Source organism: Heliangelus exortis, chromosome 1 (assembly GCF_036169615.1).
Source record: "Heliangelus exortis chromosome 1, bHelExo1.hap1, whole genome shotgun sequence".
NCBI lineage: Eukaryota > Metazoa > Chordata > Aves > Apodiformes > Trochilidae > Heliangelus > Heliangelus exortis.
This window is the reverse complement of record NC_092422.1, coordinates 152,999,118-153,018,601: the sequence shown is the minus strand read 5'-3', so window position 1 is coordinate 153,018,601 and position 19,484 is coordinate 152,999,118. Positions and strand designations below refer to the sequence as shown.

Here is a 19,484-nt window from a genome sequence, read left to right as displayed (position 1 = left end):
TCCCCCTGGTGGCTCCGGAGCCTTCTCTGTGACCGCCCCGATCCCAAAAGTGCCATTGCGGACCCGAACAGGTTCAGAGACAGGCACAAAAAAAAGGAGGAAAGAAAGAGGGTGAGGGGGGCTATCCATATTTTGCCCGTAGCCAGGTACGTTGTCAGTTCGGTTATAAACATCTTGGCTCCTGGATCTTAATGACATCCACACTCCTATCCCAAACAGTAAGTCAAACACTGTAGTGGTTTCAGTGAAGACATGGTTGTACTGGGTTAGTCAACTAGAAACTCGATGCTTTTATGTGCTTTTGGCATCATGTGCAGCAAGATACTTCAAACCTGTATATTTTTCTAGGACATCCATTACATTCCCCAGCAAAGTGTTACTACCACTTCAATGAAAAAAAGGTTGTCTGCTTAGAAGTATACTGGAACACAGATGCCTTTCAGCAAGCATACCTCCAGACATGCACTGCACTAGAGCAGGTAAACTTAAGAAACATTATACAGTGGTAAAAAACACATAAGTGCTTTTCTATAGATAGTAAGCAGTATCACAAATTATCAGTCCTAACACTTAGTTTGAGATAATTAATTCCTCACTAAATTATTTCACATCAGCCCTGTTATTTTTCTCTAAATTTCTACATACTTGAGGAGGATGCTTTAGCGTGTCATAACTGCACTGAAATGAGGCTTGGCAAGGGATTACAGCAGCTGCAGAGTCTCCTTGTTGGACTGAGCATGAGATCCAAGTTCTTCTGAAAGATATTTTAACATGCCAAGACCAATACTAAAGGTATAAAGGTCAGAACAAATGGGCCATGACCAAATTCTTCTGGGCAAGTTGGTCTGGTAACAGCAATCTGAAGGGTGTAAGTAACAGCCAAAGTAAGCCAGGATATGGTAGCCAGAAATAAGAGACAGGAGTCCAAGGGTTGTATCTGGTTGGTAGCCATTAACATCAGAAGAGACAGCAGAGATACACATACTATATTTGGTTTGGGGATGTTGACTCTACTTTCAGTCCTGATAATCAATTAATCCAGAAAGGCAACAACTAGATGACTGTATCTTGAAATCTGCTAAGGAAGCAATCTTAAAGGAATCCTATAAAGGCTTACCTGTCACATCTACTGTAGAGACAACATTCCTTTCCTTAAAAGGTTTTTGTAGTTTAGACCCTAAACTACAGTGGTACTGTATTTTGAGCAATAAGAAAGTCAAAGAACTCCTGGTTAATAAATGGCAACTGTTCACTCAAAGTAACCAGACAGGAGCTACATACAGGCTCCTGAAGTTTCAAGTTGATTCCTCAAAAAGGAGACAAGGTAGTTTTGCAAAAGAAATAATTTTCCCACTTAACTGTGATTTCCACACTTGGTTGTGATATGTTTGAAACTAGAACCTGAATAACTAGGGGGATGTTTATATAAAAAGGCTTATTAAATGCAAGAGGAAACCTTTCCACTTTAGACTAATCAGACCCTATTTACCATGAAAGTCACAGCAATAGAAGACTGCAAAGCAGTAACAGCATGCACTACCTAACCTTTGGAAAGAAAAACTTGTCAAAACACTTTCTGCAAATGTGTTTGCAAAGAGACACAAAGTCAAATTATAGAAAAAGGTACCCATTTATTCAAGGTATGACAAGGATATTTACAGTATTCATTTGCTCAGAGTAAGATCCATCCTTTTGATTTTTAAAGCAGCAATTATAAACCACATTTAAAAGGAGAAATGTTCTAAGCATGTTTCTGTTAAAGTTATTTTTTACAATGACAGAAACACTTTAAGGCTAAGTCATTTTGACCTTTGCTGCGACCAACATTTATCTCGGCAAAACTGTCTCAAAGACAACATTACCTTGAGGGATAAAGACTATGCTAAATTCAACATACAGTTTTGTTCCCTCAGATGCTTTTCACAACAGTTCACATCTGACAAAAAATGACATTTGATTTAAAACAGGTAAATAGAAGTGAGATGGACTGCCTATATTCTGGCATTTCAGAGGGCTAAGAGATCATATACAGCAACGCATTCATCACCTCTGAAAAATATAATTAGATTTCTTGTTGATGAAGCACTTCTGCTTCCAAAGCAATTTGCTTTCAGTCAGAGCTCCATGGTCATGCGGTGCAATCCACCTTTCCCATCACATTATTTTTCAAAGACAAGAACAAAAATCTTCATGTAGCTGACTTCTAATGTAAATGATAAACACTGTCTCCTTTAAACAGTACTTGATTCCCACAGCACAGACTAGTGCTCTACCAAAGCAAACAAACCAAGTTTGCTAAACTGCTGTTTAGTGTTACTCTATAGTCATTTTAACACACAACAGATCTACAGAAGCAGTTAAAATTGGTTCATCTCTTGAGGTAGAAGCCACAAGTCTTACTTAGTCCTGTCTGTAAACTCTAACACACATGACATCAGGCATATATAGCCGATTTTTGTCACTTATAAAATAAATCCATTGATTTTTCAGATGCTGTTCATTGTTAGCATTGACAATTTTTTTAAACTGAATAATTTTCTTCCTGTTTGAGAAGGAAGAAAATTACATGTCTGGAATAATAGATTGTGGCTATTTATACATTTGTTATGAAAAAAGCTCAAACCCCATGTCTTACATAAATAAGCTTTTTAGAAACTTCCAAAAGGGTTGGTATATGAGGACTCCTCTTAACTTGAAAATTATTTTGGAAAATACCAATTTTAACTGCATAGTGAAGGAAAAAAAAAAAAACCAAACCAAAAAACACCACACCACAAACCAAAACAGTAATTGGACCTTCAAGACTACATAGCTACTTGAAATAACAAACATTGCATTTTGGTAATTTTTTTAGGTTTACACTTAAGCAAAAGAAAGTTAAAAACAACAGAAACTCCCAAAGTCTGCACATACACATTTACTTAATAATCATGTTTTGTTAGAAGAGGACACTATGTAACAGAACCTACTGAAAGTGCACAATGTTTAACATTCCAATAGAAGCAGAAACATGACCCTTCAGGGTCATCAGTAGGGGACATGTACTCCAAATTAGCAAAGATCTCATAGCAAAGTCATTGCTGTGACTGATACACCTTTTAAGTTATTTGAAGATAACCCAAGCAACAAGTTACAAAACATATGGAGATTGGCACTTGATCTTTAGTTAGCCCCATTAGTTCAATTTTCTCCCCAGAGACTCACATACACAGAACTTTACATCTTCATTTTATTACAGTAAAAAATAAACCTGTAGTTCCAGAGTAAACAAAGAAACTTTAGCTTTAAACTATTTAAAAACAAAGGTTCAAATTTTGATAAGATACATTTCACAGGGTTCATGTCAGCACCTTAACCAAATGCATTTTTTTGAAAACTAAGCACATTTCACAAAGTTTTCATGTTAGTGACAAGGGGCTACATTCTCATTGGGATGCATGTGTAACATGACTCAAGGAGAACAAACCAGAAGGAGTGCAAGTCAGGTTCCAGAGTTCCCTGTTGAGCTATACATGTTCAGATCCACCATTTAAGACTGGAGTTATTAAAGATTGAAATTTTGCATATTCCAAAATGGAAGGCAAATACAATCAACTTACATTTGGCTTTGAAACATTAAGATAACAATGTTTGATTTCAGCCACACATTTACAAAAATGCTTACAACAGAACCGTGTAAGGTTTTCTTTTTTTGCCATAATACACAAAGATGAATAGTCATCTTAACCTTCATGCAAAGATGCAATCTCTTCTTACACAAGAAGTTTTCTTTGATTTTTTTTTGGTTTTTTTTTGCACTCTGAGCATTGCAAGCAGAGGGCTGGGTAAGTTTGGGTCACCCTTAAAGATGTAGGCCTGTTTACTCTACCAGACCTTCAAAATAAGGAGGTAAAGTACAGGCACCATTAATTCCACAAGGGTTCATTGCTTCTAGCATGTTCACCAAAAACAACAAAAACAGTCTTGAACAGTTGTAACATGGGCTATTCCACGACTTTTCCCTCTTCAGTTTACTTCTTGAACTCTGGAGTTACTTTCCTAGAAGCATACTTGTTGAGCTTCTTTTCTAATGTATATTGTTGACTATACATTTTAATTTAAACTGTTATGTAAAGAATGTAACAAGCTTTTCCTTTGTACACAACATAATCTTTGTGCTGAGTATTCTTCAAAAGGATTTTATAAATAATACAGTAAGTTTAGAATCAGTCTTCTGCCCTCTTGTCATTATACCATGTTGTTGCTTTCTCCAACTTTATCTACAAGCTGTAGAAAAAGAGACAAAAAAAGTTTTAAGCTGTATGACATTAATGTACAAAGTTACTCTCAAATATTACTTGCTAATTGCACAGTTAGTATGCAGCTGAAAATGAGTCAAATAGTACTCACCAAGGTCTCATGACTTAAGTTTGTGAAAATTAAAAACTTTACACTGCAGTTGTGTTTCTGCATGACATGTTTTTCTCATATAGACATTAGCAGTACAACATGAAGATGCAACAGAATGAAAAAGGAAATAGAAGAATGCAGTTACACTGCTAGCTTAATGACTAAAACAAAACAATACAGTATCAGCCACACATGCATTAGTAGACCAAATAAGATATTTCAACTGACCATTACTGTGGATTCTCTTCTGAGCCTACGTGGGCTTTGAATAAAACATTAACAATTATCTTTTTAAAAGAAGATTTAACCCCACTGAGATCAAATTAAATGTGACTAAGATCAATTGACAAATAAAACATTCAATTGATCATGAATTACAAGCCAAAACTTGGCCTCAGATTGGAGCAGGTGACCTTGAACACTACTTTTTAAAAAACAGACTGTATATATCGAAGTTATATTCCCTATTAATTTTTTTAGTAGTAGCTATTAAAACTTGCTTTCAAATCTAAGGTTAAAAAGATTGTGTTAAAATACATACAGAAATTAGCACAGTAAAAGTAGTTGACTGAAACACTCTAGATTAACATCTTTCTGGCACCTTTTAATTGTCTTCAAATCCCTGGCTACTTGGTTAAAAAAAAATAGAAAACTGCATTAAAAAAAAAAAAAACAAATTTTGGTAGACAGCAAGACATAGTCTGGTGCAGTGGACTGCATATCTGATGAATGATTATGCATCAGGCAAGTCTCTGGATTCACCATGCAAGCCACACCTTAACACTGAACTGAACTGTTTGCTTTTAAAGGCCACTTTTCATAAATACACACACAAATACTACACAAAGAAGAGTGGAGTCCTCCTCATCCTACAGACAGGAGAAGAGGCACAGAACAGTGAAATGAATGATTTGCCTCTCTGGTCGCCTAAGGCAGTGAAGCAGGAAGCTGAACCCCAGTGTTCAGTGTCATAATCCAGGGCTCTGTCCACTTAAAACATGTAAATTTTGTTTAAAACTTCTGCAAATGGGTCCTTTAGTTACTTTTACATCTAGAAGTCTCTGAGGGAATGAAGGCTCTCTGTATGGTGCAACAACTACACAAAAACACTCCAAGTCACTGTTCTAAATTGTATTTGCTTTATTTCTGATGCATTTCTACTACTGTTGTAACAATGGGATAAAAAACAGCACAAACTTCAGATTTTGCATGAAGTACCAAACACTTACCGAGCTTATACCAGGTAAATTCAAGAGATATCCAAGAACTGGGACTCTTCTAATAAAGCCAACCACCACAGGAAAGAACCCCCTTTAGGTAAGACATCAGAAGATCATATTAGTTTTTATAATTAAACTATTCTTGTATTGCTATGAAATTAGGAACTAGAGGTATTTTTAAACTAAGATTACATATGTATTTTAGCTTGTTAACAGCACATTAATTTTACCGAATAAGATAATCAGCAGAGAAAGGAAAAAAAACCAAACAACAAACTAGGAAATAAGCACCTAATTTTTAAACTGACTTAGTTTTCTTCATAACTGGTGGCCTAAGTCAGCTCTTCAAAAAATAAAGACTACCCAACTTGGTCAACATAACTCATGTTCCCAATTAACTTATCAAAATTAACATACTTGAGATTTTCTTTTCATATTATAGGAAACACATTCTTGCCATACCCAATGTAAAAGCATCTGAAGTTAATTCTGAATAACTAATTTTGAAATCTCAGTTGTTTGCAGTCAACTACAGCAATTCAGCTGGTGGTGGCAATCTGAGTCCTCTTGTTCCTTGCATAGGATAAGGATTAACATGTAATGAGACCTCAGCTTCAATGAAACTGTAGTTTCACAAGTCACCATCTTCTTCACCACACTGTATAATTTTCTGGATAATATAAATACCAGCTAGATTTTATTCCTGGAGATTTACTTCTTTAAGATTGGCTCATTTCAGTGGCCCAGTAAATTGTGATACAGGGCACACAAACCACTTGCAACAGACTAAAATAACTGGTGTAGCCAAGAATAAAGAATAGTCAGTGTAGGCAGGACAATACTGTTAGCCATAATTTTGGATGCCTGTAATCTGAACAAGGTTTCAAAAGCAGCTGAGAATATAAGACACTGTCCCAAAATAGCCTTCTCCACTGAATGCAATTCTCTCATTTGTTTTAAGTTTCCTTGATCACCAGTACCTAGCAGTTGCTTTGTGGACAACAGGGGCTCTGCAATTACTGCTGCAGGGTGTATGAAAGGTGCCTGTGTAAAAGTAGTTTACATATGCAAGACAACAACCCATGACTAAATATTTCAGACGGATTTGAATATCTAATGGAACTGGTTTAGTGATCTAAAAATCGAGAGACTAAAAAAAACCAAAATACAGTGGTTTACATTTGAATGACCTTAGTCTGAATTGAAGTAAAGTTACTACAACTGCTAAATTGCTCTTGATAAATATAAAAGTCCCAGTAATCCACATGACTAGAACCACTATGATACACAGAAATGACCATCTGGACTACATACTGTCCTAGTAAAACCACAGGTGCATAAGCTGATCTGGTAATTCCTATGCCTAAGAAAATCAGGTATTTAAGAGACCAATGACAAGCAGGAAGGTTTGTGTTATTTAACCAATCAGGGAATCATACAAAATGGTTCATGGGGAAAGTCTCCATTTTTAACTTCTTCAAAAAGGAGTGAGTTGCCAAAAATCACAATAATGGTTGAAATTAACACAACTGTAGCAAAACAAAAAGCTGTTTGGAGTAGTAACTAGCTAGCATTGTGGCAAGGAAGTTAGATTAGGAGAACTATTAAGCACTAGAAAAGGTGGCCTAGAGACATTTTAAATTCAAGTAGATCATGTAAACATTCACTTGTGGAATCATTTACTCCTTTGTGGATACTCTTCTGAATAAGGGATAGTACTAAGGATCTCTATAATCCCTTTGACATCATATTACCCTGAGAGCTCCTGGCAAGCACCAATAGATAACTCATAATCATACCTGCCTAAACATAGTAATTTCTAATTTTTCTGAGATGTTTTAAAAGCAGGTTTAAAATACTGTGATTGCCAAGAGGCCTGCAGTGATGGAGGCCAGAGTAATACAGAGTAGAACATTAAGAAGCACATATTAAAGGCACAATTAAGACTTCTAAAATACTCCTAAACTAAATATAGGATTAACGTACAATTTTACTGAGTGGAAAGAAAGAGTGATTTGAGAACAGTGTTTGATTTTGATTAGAAGGAACCATATTATTTAGTCAGAAGATGAAAACTTTGCAAGTACTTTAGGGGTACATTAATGGAACAGTCTCTATCTGGACAGAAGTCCACGAACAATTCTCTTAATTATTAGCATATTGAAGAAGTTAAATGTCACATAGTGAAATCGATAACACGCATCAAGATTCCTATTAAAAAGAATGAATGATCAAAGAATCATGATCATATTTCTTTAATTCAGTCCAGATAATGCTAACCATAATCATCAGTTCTGAATATACTAGGGCAGAAGTGTCATGCAACATGACAGAAAACCTCTTTTCACTGGGCTACCATCTTAACCAAATGTTATGGTTACAGACCCAGGATGTTGACAGCCGCTTATTTTGATCCATTTCTTGAAGAACAAACTCTGCACCAAAAAATATTAAGTATCTAAGTTGCCTTTTTTATGAGGAAATATTTAAACTTTGTACTGCTTGCAGTTTGTGCTCCCAGATATTTTTAAGTTTTAGATTTTTGTTAAACATAAACCATTACCAATTAGCAGATATGAAAAATACTTATTAACTTCCTAACTCTTGATAACGTGAATCAACAGCTTTACATAAAATCTATCAAAAGCAAATATTTAAAGCGTGCTGTTTTGTCTACTGTAATGCAGCAACACTAGACAAATACATTTACTTCTAAATACAACAATATGGAAAGATATTCTGAAACAAGTCTTACCTGAATAATAGGAAGAACCCATAAATTTCAAGGATCATTCCCACTAAAGGCCAACCAATGAGAACTATGAGCACACCACCCAGGAAAAAGCCCGTTGCTTTCATTTTATGTTTTTGAAAGAAGAATCTAAATGTCCTTTCTAAACCAATAACAAAAGACAAGCCAGCCACAAATAAAACCTGGAAAAGACAAATCAAATAAAAATAAAAAACAAACAAATAAAAAAACCCACCACCACAAAGAAAGAAAAACCTATTTATATTCCCAAGTTTAGGATGTAAACATATAAATGTTCTACAAAATTAGGCTGCATTTCTTGCACAATTTCTTTTAACACCAAGAGATACAGTTAGCTGGAATTTAATAGCGATTTTATTTTATAATGCCCATCTTAAAACACTCGTAGCTACCACTCAAAATTCTCTTCTCAGCTGCTTTGAAGAGTCTACCTGTGTGATCTCTGACAAACACACCTCATGTCAAAAGACCTGGTGGTAACAGTTATCTGGCCTGTAATATAAGTATGATCCCTATCCACAAGCAGTGCTGAAGCTCAGTATCAGTGATAGCAAAGGTTTCTAAAAATTGAGAATAGACATCTTACAAAAGCAGCTCTGTTCTGAACCATGAACATCTTCAATAGCTTGTACTGATCTACTGAACATTGCAAAGCCAGAAAAGGATTAAGAGCTGAAGAGTACCATCAGTTATCTAGTGGTGGTTTTGATTGTTGTGTGTGGTGTGGTCTTTGTTTTGTTACCTGTGTACAGTGTTCCTGCTGTGCACTAGTTCCTCTATAGACTGAACACTATTGCACTAAGTCTCAATCAGTTGGAACTACTTTTAGGCTCATTCAGCAAACAGAACTTGTAGGTATTTCAGCTCACAAGCATACATCTAGGTAGTATTTTTTCTGAAAAAAAGATTTTGCTCAAAAGGATAGGTGAAATTTAAGTTCTATAAGTTACTTAATGAACCACTTTCTCAACACTTTTTCCCCGTTCTAACCATTTTTAAATTAAACTCTCTATAAGAATACTGTACCATTTCTTGAATTATCTTTGATAATTATCTTTGGTAATACACAGCCTGTCACTGACTCTTCCTACTTACACTTTCATCGTTTTCCCTAAGCAGCATCTTGTATTTCCACCTTACACTAGGAAAATATAAAATAAGCATTATTTTATTTTTCATTCTTCCACTATGCACTTCATTGATGGTTGAGAACAATGCTTCAACAAATGCACCCAAATTCAAATATCTGCTTTTAAATTTTCCTTCAGTGAATCTCAGTATTTGCCTCTGCTGCAACAGATGAAACTGATCAGTTTTGACCAGAGACTTTAAGGCATCAGCAACAGAGGATGCAAGCCTCTACCAGGCTGTGCTCTTGGCCTGGCTGGCAAAGCTGAGAAGAACAGAAGTACAAAGATTACCACATTCAGAAGACACCCTGTCATTTTATATGTGCTTTGGATTGGGAATTTTGCACATCAGGACCAGGATTTATTTTCTAAACTGTTTTAAGTGAAAACTTTGATTTGGTAAAAACTGAAGATACTAGATGTCTCAATGAAGGGTGACTGGTTCTTCTATCAGCAATTCATACTTCCTTTTTTCCTCATAAAGCACATCAAAGGTACATTTCACTTAGTCTTATCTAAATAGATAAAACTGACAGTTATCTTACAAGATCACATAAAAGAAAGCGTTAGTAATGACAGAGAATCTAAAAATCCTATTTACAACAGCATTAAAACTGTTGAACAAGTGACTTCTTGTCTGACATACCTACTGCAGACTGGACCAGGAGGTATGGCATTCAGACTTAAGTGAGATGCTCTAATTTTAATCAGAAAAAGTTATTCACTGAGAATAACTTCCTTTATACCAAATTGTCACAGGATCTGTCTTTTGTGATCCAGCTTCAAATTTGCATTATACTGTTCTATTTTTAGTTTATTTTAATATATACTGAATTCTAAGCAATGCAGTATCTAAGACTAAACAGCACTTACATTTCCAATAGCCAAAAGAGCTTTGTCAAAGAAGAGTATCATTCCAAAGAAAAGGAAAAACACTCCAAAGCCTGTAAGTCCCATTCCAATCTCTGAAAAAGAAACAAATGTAGGCATGTAGCAAAATCAGACACCAGGAAAAATTCATGCATTACAATTGTGAACAACTTCCAGTGTCCAATCTACAGACATTTAAAATGTATAGGTAACTCATGACCACCTAAAAAATTCCCTGACTGCACATATACAGTAAGCCTTGTAGATACCATTTACTTCACTAACAGAGACCTTCAGAAGCTGCTTATTAAAGAGTAAATAAACAAGTAACAAACATAGATGGGACTGTATACTGAAATTGCCTGTAATAAGAAAGTACTTACACACACACACACAGAGCAAAGGCATCCCTTTTGATGTACTGCTATGTCAGTATGGAGAAAAGGACTATTTTGCGAACAGATAATGAAACTGCTTTCCATTTGCAACTTTTATCCCATTATGCTTAACACAGCAAGGTTAGTATGCTGGTTCTTTCCATCCTCCTGAGAGCCCACATTCCACCTCTCATAGTCCCACTTCAACTTCTGTATTGAACACAATACAGATCAGTGCTGGAGGCTCTTTCCAAGCTATACATGGACTGATGGCTATTAAACACTAGCTTGGGTCTCCAGCCAGCTGCCAGTTTTCACAAAACTAGTAGATACTGAATATATTTGCATTCTGCTTATCTGTGAAGTTGCTCAAGGAACATTGGGAAGGCAAGAGCAGGAAATACCAAGTTATAATTAAAGCTACCATTTGGCAATAGCTTATGAAGTAGCATGAAAACCATACTAAAAATACATCTTACTTTTAAGATCAAACCTATAAAGCCTTCCTTTGACTTTCACGCCAACCAAATAGGAGAGAAATGATGGGAACAGAAGCAACACAGCTGCAAAATGCATGCACTCACCCTTACATTATTGCTATTGCTGTGACCAGAGAATTTAGAGAACAGCTAGTGAAAACAGCAAATACCACAGACAGCTGGCAGCCCAGTTTGTGCCTGTGTGTATATAAATATATATGGATATTGAGATCTCAGTTTTGTATAGTCCATCCAGAAACAAATGCAAACACCCACACACACCATCACAGCTTCCACTGCTGCCTTTAGCCAGATCTACCTAAATGTCTTTTAGTTGTGCTTTTAATGGCAATGTAGAGCTAGTTCATCCTTTACTGTTATTTGAAGAGCTCAGAAGCAAAAAAGTATTATTCTGCCTCTTTCTGAATTTGCATTTAGTTATTGCTAAAATATTTCAAAAGAGCTCAGTGTACAGATATATTCCAGGAAAACTGAGCTTGCCTAACTTCAGCAAGGCTCTGGGCAGCATGGTTTAGTTTTACAATCTGCCACATTAAACTTTGCAAAGAGCAGGTTAACCACACAGAATTAAAGCTACCAAGTAGCCTGCCACAACTGATTTACTGCAGAAAATCGACACTCATTTAGAATGAAAAATGGAATTGCAAATTGTATTTTCAATGATCCCACTGACAGAAGGCAGTGCAACAATTGCAGTCTGCCCTTTTCTCTAGTACTCTTTAGAGGAGCAGAAACAATCTGTATTTTGGAAGGAAAACACTTGGGGGCAGGACTCCAAAGAAATCACCAGCTGCCAATAACATAAATATGCAGTTATGGGAAGTGAGTATTCATTCCTTCTGCAGACACAGTACAAAGTAGAAATCTAGCAAAAAGGCAAAGGCCAACTCTCAGAGCAGCTGCAATTACTATTTTGACACTTCTGCATTGACTTGAAACATGTTTGCAATTACCTCCTGCTAAGGGGGTTCAGATTCACTTTCAAAGTCAAACATATTCTCTGTTTCACAAAAGGAAACAAAAAAGGAACACTCTTCTCATAATACCAAAATTTCTGCTGAAAGACACTAAGTAACCCAGGACTATTACTGTCATTTGCCAGCATCTTAGTAGAAAGTATTACTGGCTTGATTCATACCAGAATTTTGAAATATATTTGACTGACATTATTAGAAGAAAAATAAAACAAACCCACAGATTTTATACATAGTTTTTGTAACAATGAATGAGAAATTTTTGTAAAAGTAAAATTTTTGTAAAATTTTTGAACTATTTTAAAATGCTTTCTCCTGCACCAGAAGAGCCTTCCCATATTACTCAAAAGCATTTCAATGCCTAGAAATGCATGAACACATACTAATCCATGTGACATTTTAAAGATTATCATTATTTATGGACAGGAGAGAGTAATAGTTTCTCAGTGTTCCTGCAGAAATCCCAAAACTGTGCAAGAATACTACAGCACTGTATCAAAAGGTTAGTAACTATTAAGACTTACTATTAAGATATGGTGATTGTGAAATTTAGGAAGATAATAAACATCCTTTACCCTGTGTACAAAATTATAATGGAAATCATGCAGAACAGGCTCTCAGATTACAAAAATTAATGCAATTTATAAGTTATTAGAAGCTTAAAATTTCATTATGTTGATAGTATTTTTTATTATTGAAAAATTATTTTGTTTGGGAAAAATAAGTGCATTCTTCTGCATTGACTAATGCAGTGGTCCTCTCCAGGTATTTATCACACTACTCTACCAGTGACTCTATGGCAAACTCCACATTTTTCCAGACAGCAATGAGTTTAAAAATATCTCCTCAAATAGCCTCAGAATAACAGTGAAAAAAACCTAAACAACCCCAAACCCCACATTATTTCACATACTACTCTTGGATCTCGAAGTTAGAACCAATAGTGTCAGCAGTGGGGTTAGCTGGATGTCCCAAATGAGGAACTCAGAAAAGGAAAAGCAGTGGACAGATTACCTCCTGTTTCTGAAGGGACAGTTATTTTTTTTTTCCCCTCACTAAATACTTTGAAAAAGAGTACAGGGAAATAGGCAAAAGCAAAGCCCAAAAGGGTTTAATCAATCAGAAATTTAAAAGTTAGGTCCAAGGGTTAACACCCAAATACCAGGGCACAGTACCTGAATTTCTCAATAAATTACTCTCCTGAAATCCAACTAGGCAGCTTTTCTATCCATCTTCATCCTTGGCTTTCACTGGCTCTCCAACAACATTTTGAGAATACTGCTATGCACCAAAACTTAGCTTTTTTTACTTTCTTGTCTACCTCTTTCATGTTTACCCTCCTTCTAGGGCAACCAGGCTGGTGAAGGGACTCGAGCACAGATCCTATGAGAGGCTGAGGGAGCTGGGGCTGTTCAGCCTGGAGAAGAGGAGGCTCAGAGGAGACCTCATTGCTCTCTACAACTCCCTGAAAGGAGGGGGTAGCCAGGGGGGGGTTGGTCTCTTTTCCCAGGCAACCCTCAGCAAGACAAGAGGGCACGGTCTCAAGTTGTGCCAGGGGAGGTTTAGGTTGGACATTAGAAAGAATTTCTTTACTGAGAGGGTGATCAGACATTGGAATGGGCTGCCTAGGGAAGTGGTGGATTCTCCATCCCTGGAGATATTTAAAAAGAGACTGGATGTGGCACTCAGTGCCATGGTCTGGTAACTGCAGCGGGAGTGGATCAAGGGTTGGACTTGATGATCTCTGAGGTCCCTTCCAACCCAGCCGATTCTATGATTCTATTCTATGATAACTGCCACTGCAGTGCTTATCAAGGAAGCTCATTCACACACAAGATGTTAATTTAAATCAGAAACCTAACAGCCTCCTTTACCTCGCAGTTTAAGCTCCTGCTAACCCCTTTAATTCAATTTCTTTGCGTTTTCCCTCTCAGCACCTCTATTGCCAAATATTTCAATTCAGTGAAAACAAAACTACAGTTATAAACAAGTACTTTTTTTCACTTCAGACTCTCTAGCCCTCCCTTTAAAAGCCCCTCGAGTGTTACCTACAAAAGTTCTCTGCAAGAGCAGAGTTAATGATAGGTAAGTGACGCTACGGCCTTTCTCTTAAGTGAGCCCAAAACCACCCACGCCCACGGGGAAGAACGCGAGAAGACTTGAGCTAATTATTCTTAATTGTTGTTATTATTATTATTTTTGTTCACCGTTCACTTTCATTCATTCTCTCCATCCTCTCAGCGCAGCACCGCGCCGGCGCGGAAGATCTCGGAGCCCAGGACAAAAGCTACCGGCGCCGGTGACAGCGCCTTCCTAAGGGCGAAGGAACCGGCCCTTTCCGGCGTTCCTCCGTAAGCCGGCAGCCCACCTCACTTCCCGTCCCAGCCAGCAGAGCCCACGGTACTACCGACAGACCCCAGTCCGGGCCCAACGCGGTGGGAACATCCCTTACGGCACGGCCAGGTGAGCTCTGCCTCCGCCCTCCCGCTCACACCCTTACGGGTGGGTTCCAGCCGGGGACCGACGCTGGGCAGGAGACAGGGGTGCCCCCAGCCGCCTCCTCGTCAGCCCAACCCAGACCCCTCCTCGGCGCCGAGCCGCCTCTCCGCACCGCGCTCAGCCGGGGCCTCGAATGGACGCCGGCCGAGAAGGGCGAGGAGCGCTCCGCCCCAGCGGTCCGGCCCTGAGCCCCGGTTTCTCTATGGGGTGCAACACAGGCGCCGTGAGGACGAACAAAGAGCGAGAAGCGGGGGGAATCGCGGGCCGGGCCCGCCCCGCGCTGTTCGGCCGACACCGGACTCGACCCCTCCCCCAAGCCCCCGCCTCAGCCACCTCCAGCCTCTCCTCCCGCCGCGGGCTGTCGGTGATGAGGGGAGGCGCTTACTCTGTGTGTCCGAGAGGGAAATCATGGTGGCGGCGGGGCGGACAGGAGCGGGGTAGAGGGAGCAGCAGAAGCGGCGGCAGCAGCAGCGGTAACGGCCACGTCTTCCGGAAACACGCAGCCCCCTTCTCCCCGCCGCCGGCTGAAAGGGGGTCGCGGATTGGAGGCAGCGGCACCAATGGGTATCCGGGTTGTTCGCCCGAGCAGCGGCCCCTCCCTTCTTCCCTCCCGCCCCGGTATCCGCCTCCCTCCTCTTAGGAAAAGCCGACAGCCGCCGCCTGGCGGGGCTGCTGCTGATTGGGTGGGGAGGTGTGGGCGGCGCTCGCCGATTGGCTGAGGGAAGGCGGTAGCGGAAGCGGCGGGGGCGGGCGGGGCCCGGGAGCGGGCGTACAGGTGGGAGCTTGGGGGGGAGGGGGGGAACGACGGGACCGCGCGCCCCGGCAGTGACCGTTGGGGAGGGGAGGGTGGCGCGTGCTGGGGCTGGAACCGTCGTGCGGGGAGGAAGGGGGGGGGGGGAGGCTGGGGTGTCCGCTGCCAGCCCAGGGGTGCCGCCCGCCCGCTTCCCCCGCACCCCGTGTGGCACCGGCAGCACCCAGGCCCGCCTCTCCTTCGCCGCCGCCGCCGCCGCCGCCGCCCCCACCTCTCCTCATCAGCCTGACGAGCAGGTGGCTCGCCGTACCTTGTAGTGATGGAACGGGCCGCTCAGAGGCGCGGAGCCGCCTCGGTGTGGCGGGCGCTTTTGCTGTCCCACCCCGTCCCTTTGTTCCCCCCCACCTTCCTTATTTAATTTTTTTAAATTTTTTTTTTCATGAGGCGGCTTCTCAGGTTTTTACGTCGGGAGAGGTGTTTTTTGTCACCGTTAAGATGACACACCACGCTTCTTCAATCACCGCTGGCTTCGTTCCCTCGTTGGGAGGGCTCTTTGTTTGCTGGGTCTCTGTTAGCACCGCTCGCTGCTTGGAGCTGGGGCTGCAGAACTGGGGTGCGGAGGCTGGGTGGAAGGTGGGACAAGGAAGCTTCCCAGAAAAAAAAAAAAAAAAAAAAAAAGTGTGCAGAGTGGGAAGTGAGGCTGGTTGATACCCTGACTGTTTTAGGCACGGCCAGTGTACGTGTGCTTCGAGGCTTCTATTTCTCCGTGAGTGGGCTATTTAGAAAAGGCTGTAATGTGGTGAGTTCGCAGGAATGCTGTTAGTTTTACAGGGAGATAAAACCGCCTAATGGGAAAGATGCTTCCATCCGTATTTTGTCCACTGTGGTTTGTGAGCTCGTTGTTATTCATTCTTAGGAGCTGCAGTTTTGAGGAATCAAGTGGTAGTTAGGGGGGGTCCTTGTGGTATAGAATCAATTATGAAGTATGCTGAGCTACTTCTTCTAGAGACAGGAGATGAAGTGGAGCTTCAGCAACGTATAGGGAAACATTTACAGGTAATTTTCAGTCTCTTCCCACTCCTTGTATAAGGAAGTGAATTTTGTTTTCTGAGTAGTCAGCCTCTCAGCTGTTTGAGAGGGTTGTGTTTACAAGGGGAGCCATAGGTACTGATTGCTCTGAATATCTCGAGTTGCTTTGTACTTTAGGGAAACTTTTGTACTTTTGTGCAAGAGTCAGGTAATATAAAGACAGAACTCTGTAAATTGATTAAGTGGGTGACCCAGACACTGCTGAGTTATCTTTATAGAATAACCAATTTATTTCTGAAATAAATTTATTTATAACTTATTTTTAATTATAGCCTCTTCTGCAATAGTCAGTGTCTTATTCACACATTCCTTTTTAATTTATATTTTCTGCCCATTTATAGGAACACAATACTTGTTATGTTAGGATTTGCTTACAATGAGGGTCTACTGAATTTGTTCCCTTTCCCCTTCCCTCAGATTTGGCTCCCATGTATATGTTAAATAGTTCTGAATTCCACAAGGGTGAGAGAGTACTGAGATTCTTGAGTTTTGTATTACTAGCAAATAATACAACAAAGAATGTTGTTCAAAAATGAATGAATAAATAGAATTCTAAGTTCATTCCACTGATGAGCTAGCTAAAATCAGTCCCCCTTCTCTGAACCAAATTACCTTTCTACTTCCTCCTAGAAGATCCTCTAGGTGTTATGGTGGATACTTTTCTAAGGGACACAATGGAATTTGTTCACACTTCTCTATCACATAGTCTTTGAAGAGGTGAAAAAATATAGGCTGAAGGTAGGTTTATGACTTGTCTATATTAGATCATATTTCTTATAGAAAAATTTTATCTTGGTTTGAATTCACTTGGTTTCATTTAGAAGGCTGGCAAGCCATAGCCTTAGGAATTGGTTGTGAATTGGTTCTGTCCCTTTTGCATACAGGAAGAAGTGTGTTGTCACCTAGAGGGACATATTTCTATAGGCTGATTAAATGAACCAGTACTAAAACTGTTAAAATAACACCACCTGTATCAATAGGGAATTTGCTGCAGTAAATTTGTTCTGAGTCTGGAAGGATTACTCATTAAGTAATTTTTCTTTTTTATTTATTTATTTTACTCTAGTGACAGTTGCTTGGTTGAGTGAGGTCTCCTAAGGATAGCATTCTCTGATCTCTCAAGATGACATCTGTTGCAGGTAATCCAAAATTGGTATTCAATATGTTAATGCTGCTATTTTTTAGCTAACACCTGATCACCTGATGTTAGTGTTGTTTACTGTAATTTAATGTATGTGGAAAAGAGTTTGTGGGGTCTGTGTTGTTATGCTTCAGATTTAAACAAAAAGTTATTTTTCTGGGTAACTTTTTTTCTTAGATAAAAACTAAAAAAGGAGCTTTGTTAAGGAAGTGACTTGGTTTTCAATATTTTGAAAATACGCTTTGTATTTCAAGATGCTTTCAACTCTTTGCTGCTGAGAGCATTTGGGAAGACGTTTGTGCCATTGGTGCCATTCTTAATGGGTATATCTTTTTCCATACCATACATTTTTGCTTCCATAAGGATATTATAGTATCTGCTATGCTTAGCCCAAAATCTCTTATTGGGGAGAGAGGGGGAAGAAGACATTTTTTCTTACGATTTTCTGGTTTGGCTCTGAAATATTGATACACAGCTGGCATGCTGTAGTATGTGTTAACCTTCTAAACTCTGGAATCTACAACACAATCTGTAATTCACACAGGTCACATAACAATGTAAAGAGGCATTCTTCACTTAAGTAATCCAAGCTTTTGGGGAGTATTTTTTTTTCAGCTTGTGTCCACTAATGGCTTGGGTCCAGAATGGCTTGTGCCCACTAAAGCTTTTGTCCTCTATGTTCAAACCTTGCAGTTCAGCAACTCTCCTGGTTCTGCATAGAAGGGAGATCTGGGTGCATGCACTATTAACTTCTTAACATGCATATTCAGAATAAATAAAGTGCTTCTCTGGAGATACCACTTTTGAGAAACTTGATTGTGATATAATTTTTTTCTGTATTAACACAGGCAAAGATAGTGTTGAATATTTCTCATACGCTGTATCAGAGGTGGCAACTTCCAGTATACATATATATATATATATATATACACATATATATATTATATATATGACTGACTAATATGAGAAATACATTATTAAGCCTTGCTAAGTTTTTATATGGCACATACAATATTAGATGCTGTTATCAGTGGGCCTTCGGGCTGTTTCTCAAGATGCTTTTGATTTATGAGCAATTTTGATTGTTCTTGAAATATCTCGAAATACAATATCTTTTAAAACTGGGATTAGCATCTGACTGTAGTCTGTATTCTGCCTTCACCTTGTTTTCCCTTCAGTACTGGAGGAGGTGCTGTTTTCCATTGAAAATGAGCTGCAGGCAGTGGAGATGCAGATTCAGGAGCTTGTGGATAAACAACAGGAACTCCTTGAAAAGAAGATGAGGGTAAAGAATCTGATAAAGCAGTCCTCAGGAGAGTTGGAAGCAAGTGGGAGTAAAGAAACTGAAACCTCACCCACGGCATGGAACAAAAAAGGTTTGCAGATTCAGATTCAAATACTCTTAACACAGACGTAAACAAATTCAGTGGAGGAAAAGTGTGTTCCTACAGTGTTTTATTTGGATAATGAAATTGTCCTATTCAATTTTGTTCAACTGGGTGGCTTTCCATCTTAATTACACAGGCTAGTGTCTCTACTTAGCTGCCTGGATATTCCTAAATACTAACTTGAGTTCTTCTGGTCAGAATTATTACAAGAGTGCCTGATTATAACTCCTTCTATTCTTTTCTTGTTGCAAAGTCACAAGTTGATCTGTTGTGCTATAAGAATGCCAGAGTAAATCTGGATATATTGCAATTCCTGAGTTTCCCATTTCATTGTGTTCTAAAAGTAATTACTGTGGATTGTTTCAGGATCTGATAACAATCTT

At 39.2% G+C, this 19,484-nt stretch overlaps 2 protein-coding genes across 8 annotated transcripts in view; one reads left to right on the top strand and one right to left on the bottom strand.

Annotated features, from left to right (window-relative positions):
• Window positions 1-1,611: 1,611 nt before the first annotated feature.
• GOLT1B (golgi transport 1B) lies at window positions 1,612-15,294 on the bottom strand. 2 transcript variants are annotated; one of them, XM_071733081.1, is made up of 5 exons: window positions 15,066-15,294; window positions 10,386-10,477; window positions 8,365-8,543; window positions 5,619-5,700; window positions 1,612-4,266 (listed from the first exon to the last, which is right to left on the bottom strand). In XM_071733081.1, the coding sequence occupies exons 2-5, from the start codon at window positions 10,467-10,469 to the stop codon at window positions 4,228-4,230; spliced, it is 384 nt and encodes a 127-aa protein (XP_071589182.1). In that variant the 5' UTR covers window positions 10,470-10,477; window positions 15,066-15,294; the 3' UTR covers window positions 1,612-4,227. The 2 variants fall into 2 exon arrangements, with proteins under 2 accessions (XP_071589182.1, XP_071589181.1); XM_071733080.1 differs by having other exon boundaries at window positions 15,118-15,291.
• The window catches only part of RECQL (RecQ like helicase), a 20,549-nt gene continuing 15,655 nt past the window's right edge, over window positions 14,591-19,484 (top strand). The window contains exons 1-4 of one of the 6 annotated variants that reach the window (XM_071733072.1): window positions 16,000-16,282; window positions 16,400-16,539; window positions 17,639-17,711; window positions 18,892-19,089. In XM_071733072.1, the coding sequence (XP_071589173.1) occupies window positions 17,696-17,711; window positions 18,892-19,089 (214 nt within the window). In that variant the 5' untranslated portion in view covers window positions 16,000-16,282; window positions 16,400-16,539; window positions 17,639-17,695. Of the gene's footprint in view, window positions 14,697-15,458; window positions 15,508-15,999; window positions 16,283-16,324; window positions 16,540-16,971; window positions 17,311-17,638; window positions 17,712-18,891; window positions 19,090-19,484 lie in introns of those variants that run through there. The other 5 variants (XM_071733076.1, XM_071733073.1, XM_071733074.1 and 2 more) reach the window with 5 other exon arrangements.